The sequence below is a fragment of the Phodopus roborovskii genome, unplaced genomic scaffold, assembly GCF_943737965.1.
Source record: "Phodopus roborovskii unplaced genomic scaffold, PHOROB, whole genome shotgun sequence".
In the NCBI taxonomy this organism is placed as follows: Eukaryota; Metazoa; Chordata; class Mammalia; order Rodentia; family Cricetidae; genus Phodopus; species Phodopus roborovskii.
Window position 1 is genome coordinate 10,446,446 of NW_026126636.1, and position 16,987 is coordinate 10,463,432.

Here is a 16,987-nt window from a genome sequence, read left to right on the forward strand (position 1 = left end):
TGCCGTAGGGTGAGAAGAATCCACGCTCACAATCCTCAAGCCACCTGTGCCAAAAACTCATGAGAGCAGGCACCCTCTAATCAAGGACACATTGGATGGCTGTGGAGGAACGGCACTTCTCTTCCATCCTGTTAACACCCCAACCTCCCTTTCCTCCCTCACAGACAGCCGGCTTGGGACACCACCTTCCCGCCTTCCCGCTGTAGACGGAGGGGTGGCAGAGCAGCAGGGAGGACATGGGGCGGAGGGAAGGATCTGATTAGCTGCCTTCTTTGCACTTAACAGGAGAGTTTTACATAGTGCAGGCTGCGGGGGGGGGGGGGCGGTGGTGACTGAATGGCCCAAGGTGCTTGTGGCTCAGGCCATGATTCAGTGGCATTTCCAGAGCCCCCATAAGGTTTGGTGGAAAGAATGGATTCTACAAAGTGACCCTTTCACCTCCACAAATGCATCTTGGCATGTGCCCCGTGCCCCTGACTACACACACACACACACACACACACACACACACACACACACCACCACATACACTGCATATACATATACAATCAACACACACACTCACAACACTTAGACACACCACACACAGACACACACATACACACACTGCATACACATACACACATATACCACACACACACACACACACATCATATGTACACATATGCATACACACAGACATACCACATACATACTTACCACATACCCTGCACATACACCACACACACACACACACACACACACACAGAATATTGTCGGTTATCCCAGGACCGTCTTTAGACTCCTCTGATAGCCATTCTTGTGGAGCTCTGAGTCTGATCTGATCTCCTTTTGACAAGCAAGGGAAACCTTTGAAATGTATCAAGGGATCAGTAGCTTCCACCAACCAGAATGTCATGAGACCCATGCCCCTCTTTGCTGGAACACACCTACTGATGTTTCCTCTAATGTATTTGAAAAATACCTTGATTGAAGGTTTTCTTTGTTCTACGACACTTCATCAGACTGCAACTGCTTTGGAGCATGGTATCTGGGGAGCCTTGGATCTGTTTTCCTGGGCCTTAGTCAGGTATATTCGGCTGCAGAATAACCATGTTCTATTATTCCCTGTGTTGTGAGGGCAGGGTTGTTTGGATTTTGATTGACACTGCCCTTCTTCTATTTGGCCTGGCTCCTCAGAAGCCTCCAGGATGTAACCGATGCAGCAAAAGGCTCACCCACTTCCCTCCTAACTCAGCAGGAAAGAAGAGGGAGAAAAATTGTTCCGTCTCCAGTCACAAGCTAGAGGAAAAAGCAGATCACCCAACATGGGCTCCTTACCTGGTAGTTTCTTACCTTTGTGTCCTGGCTTCAGTTGGCTCCAGCCAGCACCACTACCAACACAGCGAGGAGTGAAGGAGCAGCCGAGACATCATTGGGGCTGGCAGCATCTCGAAGGTCAGTGGCACGCCCTGGACCCACCATAAAGTGAGTAGTCATTTTGTGACCTAGGATTCTTCCGCCTCTGCTCCCAGATCCTCAAGTGGATGGCTGCCCCGTTTTCTCACCAGAGGCAGCAGGGACTTTGATATCATGGGTTTGTTGTCTCAGGTGGCAGGTGAACTCTGGTTCCTGTCCAGGAAGAATCCAAATAGACACCCAGGTCTGGTAGGTCCCATCCCCACTGGGCAGGATGGTCCTAGGCCCAAAGGTCTGCTGCTGTACTGGCTTCCCATCCCGAAGCCAGGCCAGGGTGGCCACAGGAGGACACAGATTAAAAGCCCAGCATGTCAGGGTGATTCTGCCCACTGGGTACCTTCTGCTGGTCACCTTCACCTCTGGGAGGCCTGGGAGAGGATGAGGAAGAGGCAGTGAATGGTGAGATGAGGGGGGCAGAAACGAGACAACCACACTGTGCACTTTGCCTCCAACCTGCACCCCCAGGAAGTGTGCCCAGCGGCTAGAGGGCTGCGGAGGCCAGCAGACGGCTCCAGCGATGCTCTCCACCATCAGGCCCTCATCTGCCAGAAGACGTTGTCAGAGGCCAGAAGATGGACCTTCCGGCACATGTGTAGATGACTTTGTTGCCGTGGAATAATCCTCTTGTACACTGTAAAGGTTTGTCACTCGAATTGGTTTTAACAAAATGCTGACTGGCCAGTAGCCGGGCAGGAAGTATAGACAGGGCGGCCAAACTAGGGGTGATGGGAAGGAGAGGGTGGAGTCAGGGGTTGTCCGCCAGATGCAGAGGGAGCAGGAGAGAGCCATGGCAATGAAAGCACTGCCACTGGGCAGAATGTAAGTAAGGACTATGGGCTGACTTAAGACGTAAGAGCTAGTTAGTAATAAGCCTGAGCTATCGGCTGAGCATTTATAATTCATATTCAGCCTCCGAGTCGGTTACTTGGGACAGGGTGGTCGGGACAGGAAATGTCCGATTGCACTTTGTAGGGACAGTGGGTGTCTCTAGTCAGCACATGGCTGGCAATCTGACTTTTTATCTTACACTAAGTTGGTGTCTAGTAACTCCAGGAGACAGAGAGGGACCGCCAGCTGTGGCTTTAATTCTCTGGCTCACGAGGACTTTTGACTGATCACCAGTGTCTTTACTCCCTACCCCAACCCCATTCCTAGGGCCCTTTCATTCTTTCAGTTTCCAAGGAGAAAGGGCCACCTTACAGGGGCCTGGCAGAGCTGTGCACACCTGTGATCCCAGCGTTCAAGAGGCGGATGCAGGATCTTGAGTTCGAAGCCAGCCTTGGCTATGCAGTGAAGCCTTGCCTCAAGGAAAAGAAAACTTAACCAACCTGCTCATGGGGCGTGGGTTGGGTAGCCTGCATTTGAATCTGTAGGCCAGGTCCATGGTTGGATCCTTCCGTCTTACCTTAATTCTGACCAAGCAAGCATGACTCCTTCTTACCACCTAAGCCCAGTTGTTTGTATTGAGCTTTCTCTCCTTCTGGACCCAGAACATTCCAGAAAAAGATGCTGATAGAGAGACAGATCCCCTTGCTCCTGTCTGCTGGGGTCTGGTATAAGATCCAGGTAACATCTGGGAGCTCCCTCTTTTCCCATCCGAGGGACCCGGCAGTGGATCTGGAGGAAAACCTACACCCCAACTTCCAGGCCCCACCTTAGACTGTGCCACGCATGTAAACACCAGTGAGAACCAGACCCCCCCCCAAAAAAAGTATCATGGAAGGAGCCATTTGGCCACAGGGATGTCCCCCTGGGTGCTGGGAACCAAGCCTGTTGATGGTTAGTACCTGTATCCATTGAAAACTTCCTCAAGAAGCCCAGGTATCCCTGGAGCTGAGCAGGACACGTGTCCTCCAAGAAAGCCTTAACCCTGTCAGCTCTGGGTGCATGTGTCTCCCAGGCCATCTGCTGGGAGTAGGGCACAGCCACTGTCCACGTGGGAGTCTTCTGGTCAAAGGTGAGGGAGTCCTGCCCGTCATAGGCAAAGCGCCAGAAGCTTCCAGTGCTCCGGTTTTCCTGAAGCTCACAGCCCAAAGTTTCCTGTAGGGTGTGAGAGCCTGGCCCACCCCAGGCAGGGACCTGTCACCCTGTTGTCCCTTGACCTTAACCCCCCCCCAGACTTTGGTCTAAAAGAGACGTATCCAGTGCTCTGTCCCATGGGAGCATTTTTGCTTTATTCCATTAAGTCGGCCATGCCCTGCCCACAATCAAGGCTTAGGGATCACAGATGGGACCTGTGTATCTCTGGCCCTGCACACTCACCCTCATTATGGCCCTGCTGGGTCATGACCTCGGTTAGCATTCTCCTGAGTTGTTCCTCCTTCTCCTGAAGGTCCTCAGTCTCTCTTGTCCAGGTCTCAGGTCCTGCATGCCCCTTGATTCTGGGCCCACAGGCCTCTGCTTTTCTACTGTCTCCCTTGTAGCATAGGAAGAGCTCGTCATCAACGTATACCAGGATTGGGTATGGGGGCTGCCAAGAGTTTTCTGGAGACAGGACTGTGAGTTCATAGTGCAGGGTATGGGTTTCTGAGGAAGGGAGGGAGGGAGGGAGTGAGTGAGGGACACAGGTGACAACTTGGTGGTTTCCACAGGCAGACTGTGCTGCCCCGTGGGTGTGAGAAGCCAGTGGAGTGCTTTGTTACAGCGTGAAGGAGAATAGAAGGGAGGTGTTAGGAGTGGGCGGTTAGGAAATCCCGTCTCCCCACCAAAGGGTTTGAGAGTGGAAATGAACACCCGTTCTAAGCAGGCCTTTTGAGACAGCGTTTCATACAATTATTGAGATGTTTGCTGGGTCCAATAGGTGCAAAATATTCTGAGAAACAGCTCTGCAACTTATTCCCAGATAATGACCTGTAGATGTTGGTAATTTGAAACTCATAGAAATGAATGGAAATAGAGCCAGTGCAAAAGAGGGAAAATAACATCCCCGTTAGCAGGGCGGGCCTGGGCCCTGCTCCCAGTGGATGATGTGACAAGCTTTGATGGTCCCTCTCGGAGGGCCTTACCCTCCCTGGAGTGTGGTAGGGGAATGGGATGGGGGGGACCTCTAGGGGGTGTGGGAGGATGGGAGGGAGAGGGAACTGGGATTGATAGGTAAAACAATCTTGTTTCTAAATTTAAGTTGAGAGAGAGAGAGAGAGATCTGTCAGTTAATTTTCAAGAGGGAATACAATGTTTTGCTTGGATTGGGGTGGAAGGGTAGCACATGCCTTTAATCTCAGCACTTGGGAGGCGGATCTCTGAGTTCTAGGCCAGCCTGGTTTATATAGCGAGTTTCAGGACAGGCAGAGCTGTTGCACAGAGAAACCCTGTCTCAAAACCCCCACCACAAAAAAGGAAAAGAGGAGAGAGACAAGGGTGGGGTGGGGTCCTGTTGAACACATTCCACCGGCCTTGGCAGGGTAGGGAGGAGAGACTCTGAAGCTGCCCACAGCCCTCTGGCTTCAAATGGCCCCATCCCCGCTGTTTTAGCTGCCTGAGGTCTGCTGAATGCAGAGAGCAGTGTCTGATGCTACGGGTCCCAAGGAATGGTGGCTGGGCTAAGCTGCTGTAGCATGAGCTAGGGCTCAGCTTCCCGAGAGCTTAGTTTTTATTTCCTGTTTGTTTGTTTTCCCTCAAAGCAGGACTAACTCAACGTAGATTGACCAGCGGTCCCTTCACATGGGGAAAAAATTAAAACAGGCCAAACTTCTAGTACAGGGATACTCGCAACTGGTATATAAAGGACCTGAACTGGTTTAATTTAATCACATTTCCTGAGGTATTTCAGTATATAGATGTCATTCTCCTCCCCTGCTCATCTAATCAATACTTAGATGGATGCTTAACTCTCACAGTAAGAAAAGTAAAAGAGCAAAATTTGAAGTTTTGGGCCATATCAATCCGGTGCCCGTGTCCTCTGCTCCCCCGGACATGGTTTCTCTGTGTAGTCCTGGCTGTCCTGGAACTCATTCTGTGGACCAGGCTGGGCTCAAACTCAGAGATCCTCCTGCCTCTGCCTCCTGAGCACTGGGATTCAAGGTGTGCGCCCCACATGCTCCTGGGCAGGGCATACTCTTACCTACCTAGCACTGTTGGGGATGCAACTCTGCTCTTTTAGTTGCCTTTGGAATCCTTTAGATTCTCTAAAAAAAAAATATCGGTGGGGGGATGTCCTTCCGTACATTCGTTTCTCTTACTGTTGGCCAATAAGGCAGGAAGATGGGTAGGAGTAGGAGACAAGGAGAATTCTGGGAAAGGTAGGCAGAGGAAGCCTGCCAGAACAGTCATCATGTAGAGCTGGGAAGAAAGGACTCGTGTTCTCCAGTAAGATAAGACCATGTAGAAATAGTAATAATTAAGACAGAGCTAGACAATAAGAAGCCCTAGTCATCAGCCAACAGCTTTATAATTAATATAGTGTCTCCGTGTATTTATTTAGGGCGAGGCTGCTGCAGGACCAGACTGTAGGGAGAGAACCTCCGCAACAAAACGTAACACCCGAAGCAGAGCAGGTTGTTGGGTTATTAAATAATGATGCTAAAGCTGTAGCTCATAGAATCACTCCCCTGTCAATCAACCATCCTTTCTCCTCATCACCTGCTGAACCATCTATCAACAAGGTAATGGTATTATAGAACTTTATGTATATCATAATTGTCCACAATGCGCTGCAACTCCTTATCTATTAGAAATTATAGACTTAACAGTAACGGGAAGGGTCTACCTTAATTTATTGACAGAACCTACAGAAATCGTTGTGCCATTAAGTAAAGTGCAGGTTGATTATTTGTTGGGTGAATTAAAAAAAAAAAAAGATGAAAACGAGAGGACGTGACTGGAGAAGGTTTATTGTAGATAAGAGGGAGAGCACAGTCAGAGGCAGGGAAGTCTGGGAGAGTCCACAGCAGACATGACCCTGAGGCAGCCGCATGAGGGGAGGGAGGAGGGGAGAGAGAGGGAGAGCCAGAAGACCAAGAGGCCAAAAGGGTAAAATAACAGAACCTAAATCCCCGCACACTATGCTACATTTAGCCATGCCAACTGTGGTGGTTTGAATAAGATTGGCCCTATAGCTTTCACATATTTAAATGGTTAGGGAGAGGCATCAGGAGATGTGGCCTTGTTGGAGGAGTTTGAGGGTTTCAGATGCCCAAGCAAGGTGCAATGGCTTTCTCTCTTCCCGCTGCCCGTGGATCTGGATGTAGAATTCCCACATCCTTCTCCAGCACCACGTTTCCCAGCTATTAGTCTTCGGAGTTCGTAAAGCCCCCGCCCCCTCTCCTCCACCCCGCCCATTTTCCTCTCCTTCCTCTCTTTCCCTGGCTCTGGTCAGACTTCCTCGGTGCCCCTCACCCCGCCCCTCACAGGATCGATCGATCAGGACTCAGCCCAAAGCTACTCACCCCTGTGGCAGGATTGCTTCGAGTTCCATATGAGAGAAAGTGAGACCCACAGGAAGACCGCGGATTTTCCAGAACTGGCTTTCATTTTTTCTTTTTCCTCCCTCTCTGTGGTAAACAAGCTGGTCCTTCCACAAGCCCCACCCACAGCTTTCAGCAAAGACAGGCCTATAAGGCTCCGGGTGTTGCTCTGTCTCTCCGATGAGTAGTTCATTTCTGCATGTCTAAGAAGCCCAGATATTCCTTACACCAACACATGCCTTGTAATATTTTCAAATGCATCACAACATAAGAAGCTTGAGCACACATAACGCTGAACACACATTTGAAGGATGTTAAAAGGGTGGAATCCTTGCACCCGGGGCAATAAATCTTTGGCCAGGGCAAAACGGGAAGTGAATGTGTGTGATGAGCCCAGCCCGGGACAGTAACTAACTGCCTGACTGTACTTCCCTCTTCCCTTTCCACCTTCCACCTCCCCTCTGCCCCCATGCTCCCAATTTCTCAGGAGATCTTGTCTGTTTCCCCTTCCTAGGTGGATCTAGGTCCGCCTCTCTTGGGGTCCTCTAGGTTCTCTGGGGTTGTGGCTTGTAGTCTGGTTTGTCTTTCGTTTTATGTCTAATAACCACTTTCAGATGATTTTTAATTTTATCTCATTTCCACGTGCATTCACTATAGCTTAAAGGAGTAAGACAGATGTGTGCAAATCCAGCAGGGCACTGTAGAGTTCACTGATGTTGTATTGCTTGCACTGCATCTCCTAGGTGCAAAACCACAGCTTCTGAAGCATTTAAGGAAGCTCCTGTGTTTTTTTGTCTATACATTCTTGTGTCACTGAAGCCACAGAAGTATCATAAGCAAGCAGATGAACAAAACTGGCAGTTTGCACGTGTTGGGTTGACATATTTGGAGGGGTTACACAAGCACTGAGTCCAATATGAAAGGGTGCCCGTGTCACAACTGTTCATCATCTCCAAAAGTCCCGTAGATACTTGCGCTGTCCAGGGCTGTGGCTAACAGCCAAAGCTTTGGCTGAACAGTCCCCTCTGGAGACAACATAGCACAGCAGGTCTTAATATGTGGGGCACGGCCCTTTCACAGGGGTCACGTAAGACCGTTGGAAATATCAGATACTTACATTACAATTTATAACAAGAACAAACTTCCAGTTAAGGAGTAGTAAGGAAAATGATTTTGTGGTTGGGGGGTCACCATGACATCAGGAACTGTGTCAAAGCATTTGGGAGGTTGAGGGCCACTGCAGGCGCTGGATGTAGCCTACAAAGCTGTCCTAGGAAGTGATCTTCATCCAGACCAGGTGAGCACCTCCGTGACAAGTCAGTCAGCACTTCAGGCTGTTCACCCAGAGCGACAGAGTCCTTTAGAGCCTTGGAGCACACCATTCAAGGGGAATTCCATTTGCAAGCCTGGTATGAGAGTCTCATTGCTCATTGGGAAATTTCTGTCCTGAGGGTTATGAAAGACTGGAAAACTCAAGTTTGAAAAACTGTGCAGTGGATTCCTCCCAGTCCCCCAGATTAGAGGGACACATTGTTACTGACTCACCCATGACTAACAGGAATGGTGGATGATATCCCTGTGTAGTTAAGGAAGGCAGTGTGGATAACACAAGAGAAACATCCATAACGGTTGGACATGTGTAAAAAGCAATGTGTAAAAAGCCAGGTATTTTAAAATAAACCTTGATTTGTCATACATTATTCATTTTTTTTTGTAATGGCTAATCTTGGACCTTAGAAATTTCAATATTACATGTACCTTTTAAAAGTCTTTTCATAATTTTTATGTACTTTAAGTAACTTACTCATACCTTTATAACTTATAAAAAACTTACCAAGGTTTTTTTTTTAATGTTATCCATTTTGTAAACATATCTGTTATGGTGGAAGATTCACCCCAGCCCCTGGCATCTGTATACCCAAAGAGTTTGGGATGTTATGGTGCACATTCCACTCAAGCCCCCTCCCCTATTTCTATCCAAACCCTGCTGAATCTCACAAAGCCCACCAAATGATGACCCCTCCCCCAGAGACACTCAAGACAGCTCCCAAGGGGTATTTAAAATGTCCTCCAGGAAATGAATGTGTGGTTTTTCTGGTCTCTCTTTCTTGTCTCCTCTCTGTGGGAGGGGTTGGAAGTCCATGGAGCATTGTTTCCATTAAATGTGGGCTTTTTCCAATTTGTTTTGATTTGGTCTGATATGGATTGCTGTATCGGTGGAGAGGCTTATCAGGGTACAGAAACTTTTCAATATCTATCCTAATCTTTATATATAAGTCCTTATTTATAATTTTAATATTTTATATATTTATTAAAATATTTTAATCTCATATCCATATTTTATTATTTGATAACATATCTTTTTATAACCATGTAGGTAGATCTCACCTTTTTTATTTTAAGGTAGGGAGACAGCAGTTATTAATTTAGAAGATAGGGCAGAAGCCCTGTACAAAAAGCCTTAACAAAAAGCCATTTGGTTATTAGCTTGCATTTAAAATGATAGTAGAGGTAAAAATTTCTTTTAAAAACCTTTACATGCTTGTATTTTTGTGTATATATATATATATATATACATATATATATATATATATGACTTATTTAAAGGCACAGACATAAGTTACAGTTCAAGGGGACAAGTGTGTCCAGGATGGAGTAGGAGACATTAAGACCCAGCAGAGGGACCTTAGCAGCTGTAATTGTCCTGGAATTTTCTGTTGAAATCTGTCAAAGCTAGCTTTCTTTCTTGGTATGTTAGTGTTATCACATAGAAACTGTATCGAAATTCAAACAAAGCCTTAAGATAACGTACATACACGTATTCTTATTTCAGGGAAGCTGAGAGAGAGAGCCAGTTAAGAAATAAAGATTAGCGGGACATTGGAGGCAGAGGCAGGCAGAGGTCTACAGAGCTAGTTCCAGGACAGGCTCCAAAGCAATACAGGGAAACCCTGTCTCGAAAAAACCAAAACCAAAGCCCCCCCCCCCCGCCCCCAAGAAGAAAGATTAGAGGATGGGAGGAGAAAGATTTAACTTTTCAAGTCTCTCTCAGGAAAGGTACCAGCTCCGTTTTAACTTTAACTGTGTGTATCTTGAGCTTCTTCCTTTTTTTCCTCCTTTTCCCGAGGGGCCTGTCTGACTCCATTAAGCACAGACCGAGAAAAAAAGCTTGCTTGAATTCCACACTCTTGAGTCAGCGTCTCAGACCGAACCTAATAGGTTAAGATGATCTAGACACAGCAGCTGCTCTGTTTTCACCAGACGGCTCATTAGTCCAATGAGTATCTCAGCTGAGCTGGTAAAACCTGCCCTGTGAAAACCATGAAGCCGAGTTCGTGAGAGATTGCACAGCAGGGCTGGACGCTGTGGGCTGAGCCTGGAGTCTGCCAGGTTTCACTGCGCCCGGGTCTCCTCCACTGTCAAATCCCCTGCTGCAGAAGAGGAAAATCCGGGGGGGGGGGCAAGGAAAGCAAAAGCAAGCAGTTCCTCTTGCCCCCAAATACTCCAGCTGGGAGCTCAGACCCCTCCCCTCTGGCTTTCACAATTGAAGCAGAGAAAGCATTAACAGGGGCCTTCATAACCATGTGTGTTGAAATAGGAGGGAAACTTTGCTCAGCTACAGGAGTAGGAGACATTCCCGGTGATCTGAAAACTGTATCCTCAAAGGGGGTGGGGGGAGAGATGGGGGTGCTTGCTTCCTTCTCCATCCTTTCGATCACGACCACCGGAAAACACGTATTTGCGATGGTCTTAGGAACGAACTCTCAACCATAAATTCGTTTTCATTACTACTTCATAACTTAAATTTTGCTACTGAATGGGGTCTCAGTCTGAGGCAACATAAAACAAAGTAATTCAGTGGACACCACTTCCTTCTCAGGACTTTCATCTTTTTTTTTTTTTTTTTGGTTTTGTTTTGGTTTTTGTTGTTCGAGATAGGGTTTCACTATATAGCTTTGGAGCATGCCCTGGAATTCGCTCTGTGGACCAGGCTAGCTTCAAACTCACAAAGATCCGCCTGTCTCTGCTGCCTGAATGCTGGGATTAAAGGCGTGTGCCACCAACACCTGATTATTTTATTTTTCAAATCTTCCGTCCTGATGTCTGTTTTGGAGTAGAGCAGATTCACAGGGGTATTGATCTACAACTAACTATCTTCATGCCGTGGGTCTGAGTAGTCTGCTTTCCGATTCCAAAGCACAAACCCATCAATATGAAACTATTTCTTAAAAAAAGTTATTTATTTTTTAAAATGTAAGATTACTGTCTTTCCTTACAAGAGGAACCCTTCAGTAAACTTTCCATGTACAATCAACCCCTTTTCATATTGGGGACACATTGAAGTTAGCATCATGGAAGTTTTATTTAGCTTCAGATTTTGAACGATCAATACAGATGTCAAATTACTACACAAGACACCCGCAGGGACTTTTTCCATAAAATATTTTTTTTTGAAACGTCCACAAACATTGAGACCACGATGGCACGTGAGCTCTGACCAGCAAGGCCTTTCAATACATTCTGCAGCATCAGATTTGAGTGGGAGCTGGGGTGGGGCAGTGGAACTGGAGTTTCTTTCCCAGAAGGTCCTGCCCATCTTAAGCCCCACCCAAATAAGCGCACAGAGACATAGATTGATTTATAAAATGTTGGCTGATGACTAGGGCTTCTTATTGGCTATCTCTTAATTAGTAACCGATTTCTGTAAATCTATGTATTTCTATGTGCGTGGTCTTGGCTTGCCAGAGAATGCCCTGACCTGTCACTCCTTTGGCGGCCATGTGGCACCTCTCAGCAGCCTCTCTGCCTCTCCCCCACATTCTCCTCATCTCCTAGCAACGCCTATCTTCCTGCCTCTATTCATTAGACATAAGGACATCCCCCATGAGTTGCAGTGGGAGACTGCACTGATGGGTAGGGATGATTTTCTTCAGAACTTCTCCAATCGTTTTAATATCAGCACTGATACTCAGTATGCTGTTTGGGACTGGAACACTGCCATTGGAGTCTGTTCAGTGAGCCTTAATAACTTTGCCATCCTTTCTAGTCACTGCCCTGAAGCAAAATGTGCACTTCAACCAACCATCTCATCTGCTTTTCTAGATCTTTCCTTTTTTTTTTCCTTATTTTTTCTCATTTTACATATCGATTCCAGTTCCCTCTCCCTCATTGTATCCTAAAGGCGGAGGCCCCAGGTGTATCCTCAATACCAATTAGAGGCACGATAGCAGGGGTGGTGGTAATTTTAAAAGGTAATTTTAAGAGGATTACACCAGCATTTTGTGAGAGAGGATGTGTGGCATCCTCAGGGGCCTGGACAGTGTAAATTGAGTCATAATTACTTACTAATGCAGGGTTGGTGTTATGAGGGTATCCAGCAGTGACTGTGATGTAGTCCCAACAAGAGGAGGGTTTCCAACAGGCCTCACCTGTGGTTTCACAGCCCCGGTTTTGCAGTAATAATCAGAGCTGCCTCCACATTTATGTAAGAGGCTGTGGTCCCGATGGGGGCCCTGGCGTACATAAAAGGTGTATCTCTGCATGACTGCCAGTCGGCTTGGATGGGAGCAGTCAGCGTAGGCATAGGCAGGGCCCTCAAAGTTGATGGATGGTTCAGCTGACTGATCAAAGAGGTCCTCAGTGTCCCACTGGGCAGCAGCACCTAAGGCCAGTTTGCACAGATCAAGGTTAAGTTGTTCAGGACACCAATGGATATTATGGACACGAGAGGTGGACCAGACCATGTCTCCTCTTTCAGAGAGGACCACCCAAGTATAGTTCCAAGGGATGTGGCGGCTCGGTCTGTTTACGGAAGGCCTGTGAGGGAGGGTGACATCACGGGGCTGAAAAGGGGGTCAAGAGAAGAAAGAAAATGGTCAAAAGGGAGTTAGACGTCCATCCAGGTGAAGTTTGCCAAGCTGATGGCTGAGTCTTCATAACTGTTGTTATTCTTAAGCGCATCTTTATCCGAGAAGAGAGAGACATCTCAGGAGCAGGTGATTGCTCCCGTGAGAACATTAGGTCATTAGAGGATAGCAGTAACTTGTTTAACAAACCTCTCAGGCAGCCATTTGGGGGCATCGTGTTGCTGATCATAAATGCAGGCTAAGCCTCATATTTTTTTAAAAGAAGAATAAATGCCTGCTTTGTGCCATGTTTGTATTCTGGGGAATGTGGTAGGGTTGCTGCTGGGAAGGCTGGTATCGACCCATTTGCCCTGGGGATCGAGGTCGGGGGTGGGGTGGTGGTGGTGGTGGTGGTGGCTACGGAGGCTGCCTCTGTCTGAAGTTTCCTGGCTCCCTAGGCAGGAGTGGACGGCCCTGAATATCTGTTTTGGAGTGGCATTCGTTTTTCCAATGCTGCCCACGCATGCAGCTTGGACAGAGAGTAGTCGTGGGAGCTGAGACTGTGGGGTGGGTAGCTGATTAGGGGGCATCTGCCTGGGGGCCAGAAGGGGCCAGCTCATCAGGAGTCTCCTCTGAGTGCTCTTCCACTACATCCTCAAGGGGGGAGCTAAAGCGGAAAGGCTAGAAGTGGCTGCTTACTTTTGGGCTTAGGTGGTCCGGAGAGAGCTGGAGGTCTAAATCCCTAAATTTGGTCAGAAGCTGAATCTATTGTTCTCAATTGTTAATCATAGTTTTAAAGATATCTATATTATGAACAGTCTGAGATCAGTGTGTAGCAATCTTGCCGTGAAGAAAAATTAAATCCTGGGGGGGGGGTTGTTTCATAGGAAGCCGGGGTGAAAGGAGGCAAGCTTTTAGGCAGGGATTAAGTCTGGGGTGGAGGAGGAGGGGTGGAGGCCAGAGTCATCTTGACGTGGCTAACCCAGTAACTGAAGGCCAGTCGGGGTTATGGTAATGAGCAGCCTCCTCCTTCAGCGTGGCTTCCTCCATTGGGTCTAAAGGATGTTCCTGGGAATGGGAGATGAGGAGGTAAAGAGCTTGCTGAGGACTCTCCTCAGGGCCCATGGGAATCTTAATTTCGGAGCATTTATTTTGGGGCAACGCTGCACGCGGTGTGGGGGGCCGAGAAGAGCGTTTGGCGGGGTCCAAGTCTAAGGAGGGCGTGGAGGATTTTCTCTCATTGGCCGGTGCTGGTGGTCTGCTCCCTATTTCAGAATTGCAGCAGGGAAATCTGCTGGAGGGGTTTCCCCTCCCTCTTTTATCAAATCTTGAAGAGCAGGACAATGATTATTAACCCGAATAATGTCATTAATAAGATCCCAATAGCTAAACGCACTAACAGGGACCTTTTCAGGTCCGAAAGTTTCATTGTAATCTTGCATACAATTGCCCACTCTGGCCCGTTTCTTTCCATTAATCGTTCCTTCCTGTGGAAACCATGGAAAAGTGTCTCCAATGAAGAGGAAAAAAAATTTTTAAGTGTTTTTCCTTAACCCGACCCCCGTGTCCTGAGAGATTCTTTGATCCCAGAAAGAAACAACTCTTCCTTGCTAAGTTCTTGCCCCATTACTCACCTCTGCCTCAGGTGGTGCTCATGAACCAGAAGACTCTATGGAAGGCAGAGTCAGGCGATCGATGAGTCGTTCTCCTCCGCAGCCTGCGAGGAACGTGTCGCAGAAGCCTCACTGTGTGCACGGGCTGGTCCCTTAATGAACCCTGAAGTCCTCCTCCCGGGGTCTTCGAGACACCTTGAGGGCGCCAGTTGCCCTCACCCGCGAGGCTTCAACCTAGAACCCAAAGACTCAAGAGAAGGAAATGGGAGCAAGAGACGCGGGGAATTGACCATAAGACAGGATTCTGATCAAGTGGCAAATTTTATTTTTCTACCTGGAGCTTGTATAGTCAGCAGAGCAAGGAGGTAGGAAAGGGGGCAGGGGAGGTCAGAGACTGGTTGAGGACCAGGTGTTCTTGCAAGCAGAATATAGAAAATCACAAAGAGTGGACGTGGACATGGGTGGAAAGATCAGGAGATATGAGAGCAAGAAAGGTTACTATGGTGATGGGGCTAGTGGTTATACGCTAGGCTGACCTTGCTAAATAGGGCTAGTTACTAAACCATCAAACGTTTGTGATATAACTGACGGCTCTAAATGTACAGCCAAGAGAAACAGCCAGAGTTCAGCCAAGGTTCGTCCCATAACTGATCATAGACACAGCCTCAGTTTTCAACACCCTCCATTTGCTTTCGTGATCTCCATGACCCAGAAAGAGCACCCACAGCTTTGAAACATGCTCATGTTTCTTCATCCCAAATACTCCTAGCTCTTACTGTGTCACACCCGACGATTAGCTTCTGCTCTGATTCCATAAGAAGCAGGTGATGGATGTCCCTGGGAGGCCTGTCCTGAGTCGGGATGACACTGTTTCATTAACTCTTCACAATGTCTGTGGAGGACATCTCAGCATCACCGGGCTCAGGACCTGGGAAGTGGGGAAAGTAAAACCCAGGGTAGACATCTTTGAGCTGTGCCCTGGATCTTAGTGGACGCCAGTACTTGTGATGACCACAGCAAACATTGAGGGACACTCACTTGGAGAATGGAAAGTTTCCTTTGAGACCTCCCTGTGGAGGAGGATGCCTTAGCAAGTTTGAGACAGTGTCCTAGTTAGCATTGAATGTCGCCTTTACACAGCCCAAAGTCACCTGAGGCGGGGGGGGGGGTAGGGGGAAGGGAAGAGGGAGAGTTTCAACCGAACAACTGGTCTTTATCCTTTCGGGCTGTGGACATGTCTGTGATGGATTGTTTTAATTGGTGCAGGAGGGCCCAGGGCACTGTGGGCAACACCATCCCTAGGCAGATGGTCTTAGGTAAGAAAGCTAGCTAAGTGTAAGATAGAGAATAGAGCGTGAGCCAGGGAGTTAGCTTTCAAGACACACGTTTTTGCCTTGACTTCCTTCATTCCTTCACTGTGACCCAAACTTGGAAGGGAAATGCATCCTTTGCTCTCCTGAACTGTTTTTGCACAGGGTATTTTTTCTTTTAATCACACACAACTAGGGTAAGAAATCTGTACGGTATATAGGGCACAGCAGATGACACATCTATCTGAGTCAGCATTCTCTGTTCTCAACAGCAGAGCCCCTTTGCACTCCATGGGCAGAGAGCTTGAATGACTTAGACACCAGAGATTGGGCAGCAGGGGTAGGTGCAGCCGATGCATTAGTGTTCTCTCCTAAGAGTCTGAGGGAAAATGCCCTTGGACTTTCCTCTGAAATGTCCTGAGCACAAGGCTCCTCCTGCTGAAAGCGCCCTTCCTCTGGATTCACACTACCCCCAACTTTAGTCCAGCGCTTCCCAGGACAAATCTGGAACCCTGTCTAGACCCATCCTATCGGAGAAGGAATGAGGAGTCCTGAAGAGCACAGTGATCAGGATGACAGGCTCTGCATCCCACCTGTGCTGAATGTATCAGAGAAGCATACATTTGACTTGTTGTCCATGCTCGCTGTAGCCATAGACAAGAGGTTGCAGTTCTCCCAATGATCTCCAGGGGGTGATATTGGAACACACACTCAGCAATCTGAAAGTCTCTGAACCATGACCTTGGCTTGTAGATTGGTTCCCATCCCTGTCCTGACTAACCCAGAGCTCCCTCTGGACACCCTGCTCTGCTTCTTGTGTCTAAGAGAATCTTGCCCGGGGGGAACAAGAGAGTCAGCTCCCTCCTGGTATCTCCCAAAGGGAAAGACAGGATTATCACAGGGGACTCAGCCAGGCAGAGGGCAAAGGTAACCCAAGACAACCAGGGAGGACATGGGCGCACCACAACACATAGGTCAGCTAACACACAGTGCTGGAATGCTGCCTTGAAACCATCCGTAGAAAGAAGGAGCCTACAGTGCCTTCAAGGACACATAGATCACCTCTACTCCACCACTGAGAACATGGGACTCCCCACAAAACTGCTCTGGGGCCCCCACCCTGGATCAGAACTTTGACTGGTGACACTTGTGATCCAGGATTGATCTTCATCCCTATCGATCATTCTGCTGGTCTCTTCCTCACCTTCAGAGGCATCTTCGTCCCTTTCCTGCAGGGATTAAGTAAGTGCATTGGGACTGAGCACTCAGCTGAGTCTCTGTGTCACAAGGCCACATAGGCAGAATGGGGGCTGCTGACAGACCTAAGGCCAAGATACAGCAGATGTCAGCCCTGTGAT

General features: G+C 48.1%; 1 protein-coding gene across 1 annotated transcript; it reads right to left on the bottom strand.

Annotated features, from left to right (window-relative positions):
* Positions 1–1,518: 1,518 nt before the first annotated feature.
* Positions 1,519–16,845, bottom strand: LOC127238940 (MHC class I-like protein MILL2). Its single transcript, XM_051207716.1, has 8 exons — positions 16,834–16,845; positions 14,482–14,553; positions 13,689–13,774; positions 12,290–12,677; positions 8,406–8,436; positions 3,721–3,984; positions 3,246–3,515; positions 1,519–1,826 (listed from the first exon to the last, which is right to left on the bottom strand). Exons 1-8 carry the CDS (start codon positions 16,843–16,845, stop codon positions 1,519–1,521), a joined length of 1,431 nt encoding a protein of 476 aa, XP_051063673.1.
* Positions 16,846–16,987: the final 142 nt, after the last annotated feature.

Coding starts and splice junctions, on each gene's coding strand:
- LOC127238940 (XM_051207716.1), bottom strand. Junction 8,437..12,289: donor CCGGGGCTGTGAAACCACAG/GTGAGGCCTGTT, acceptor TTAACTACACAG/GGATATCATCCACCATTCCT. Junction 1,827..3,245: donor GAAGTTTTCAATGGATACAG/GTACTAACCATC, acceptor ATCCTCTCCCAG/GCCTCCCAGAGGTGAAGGTG.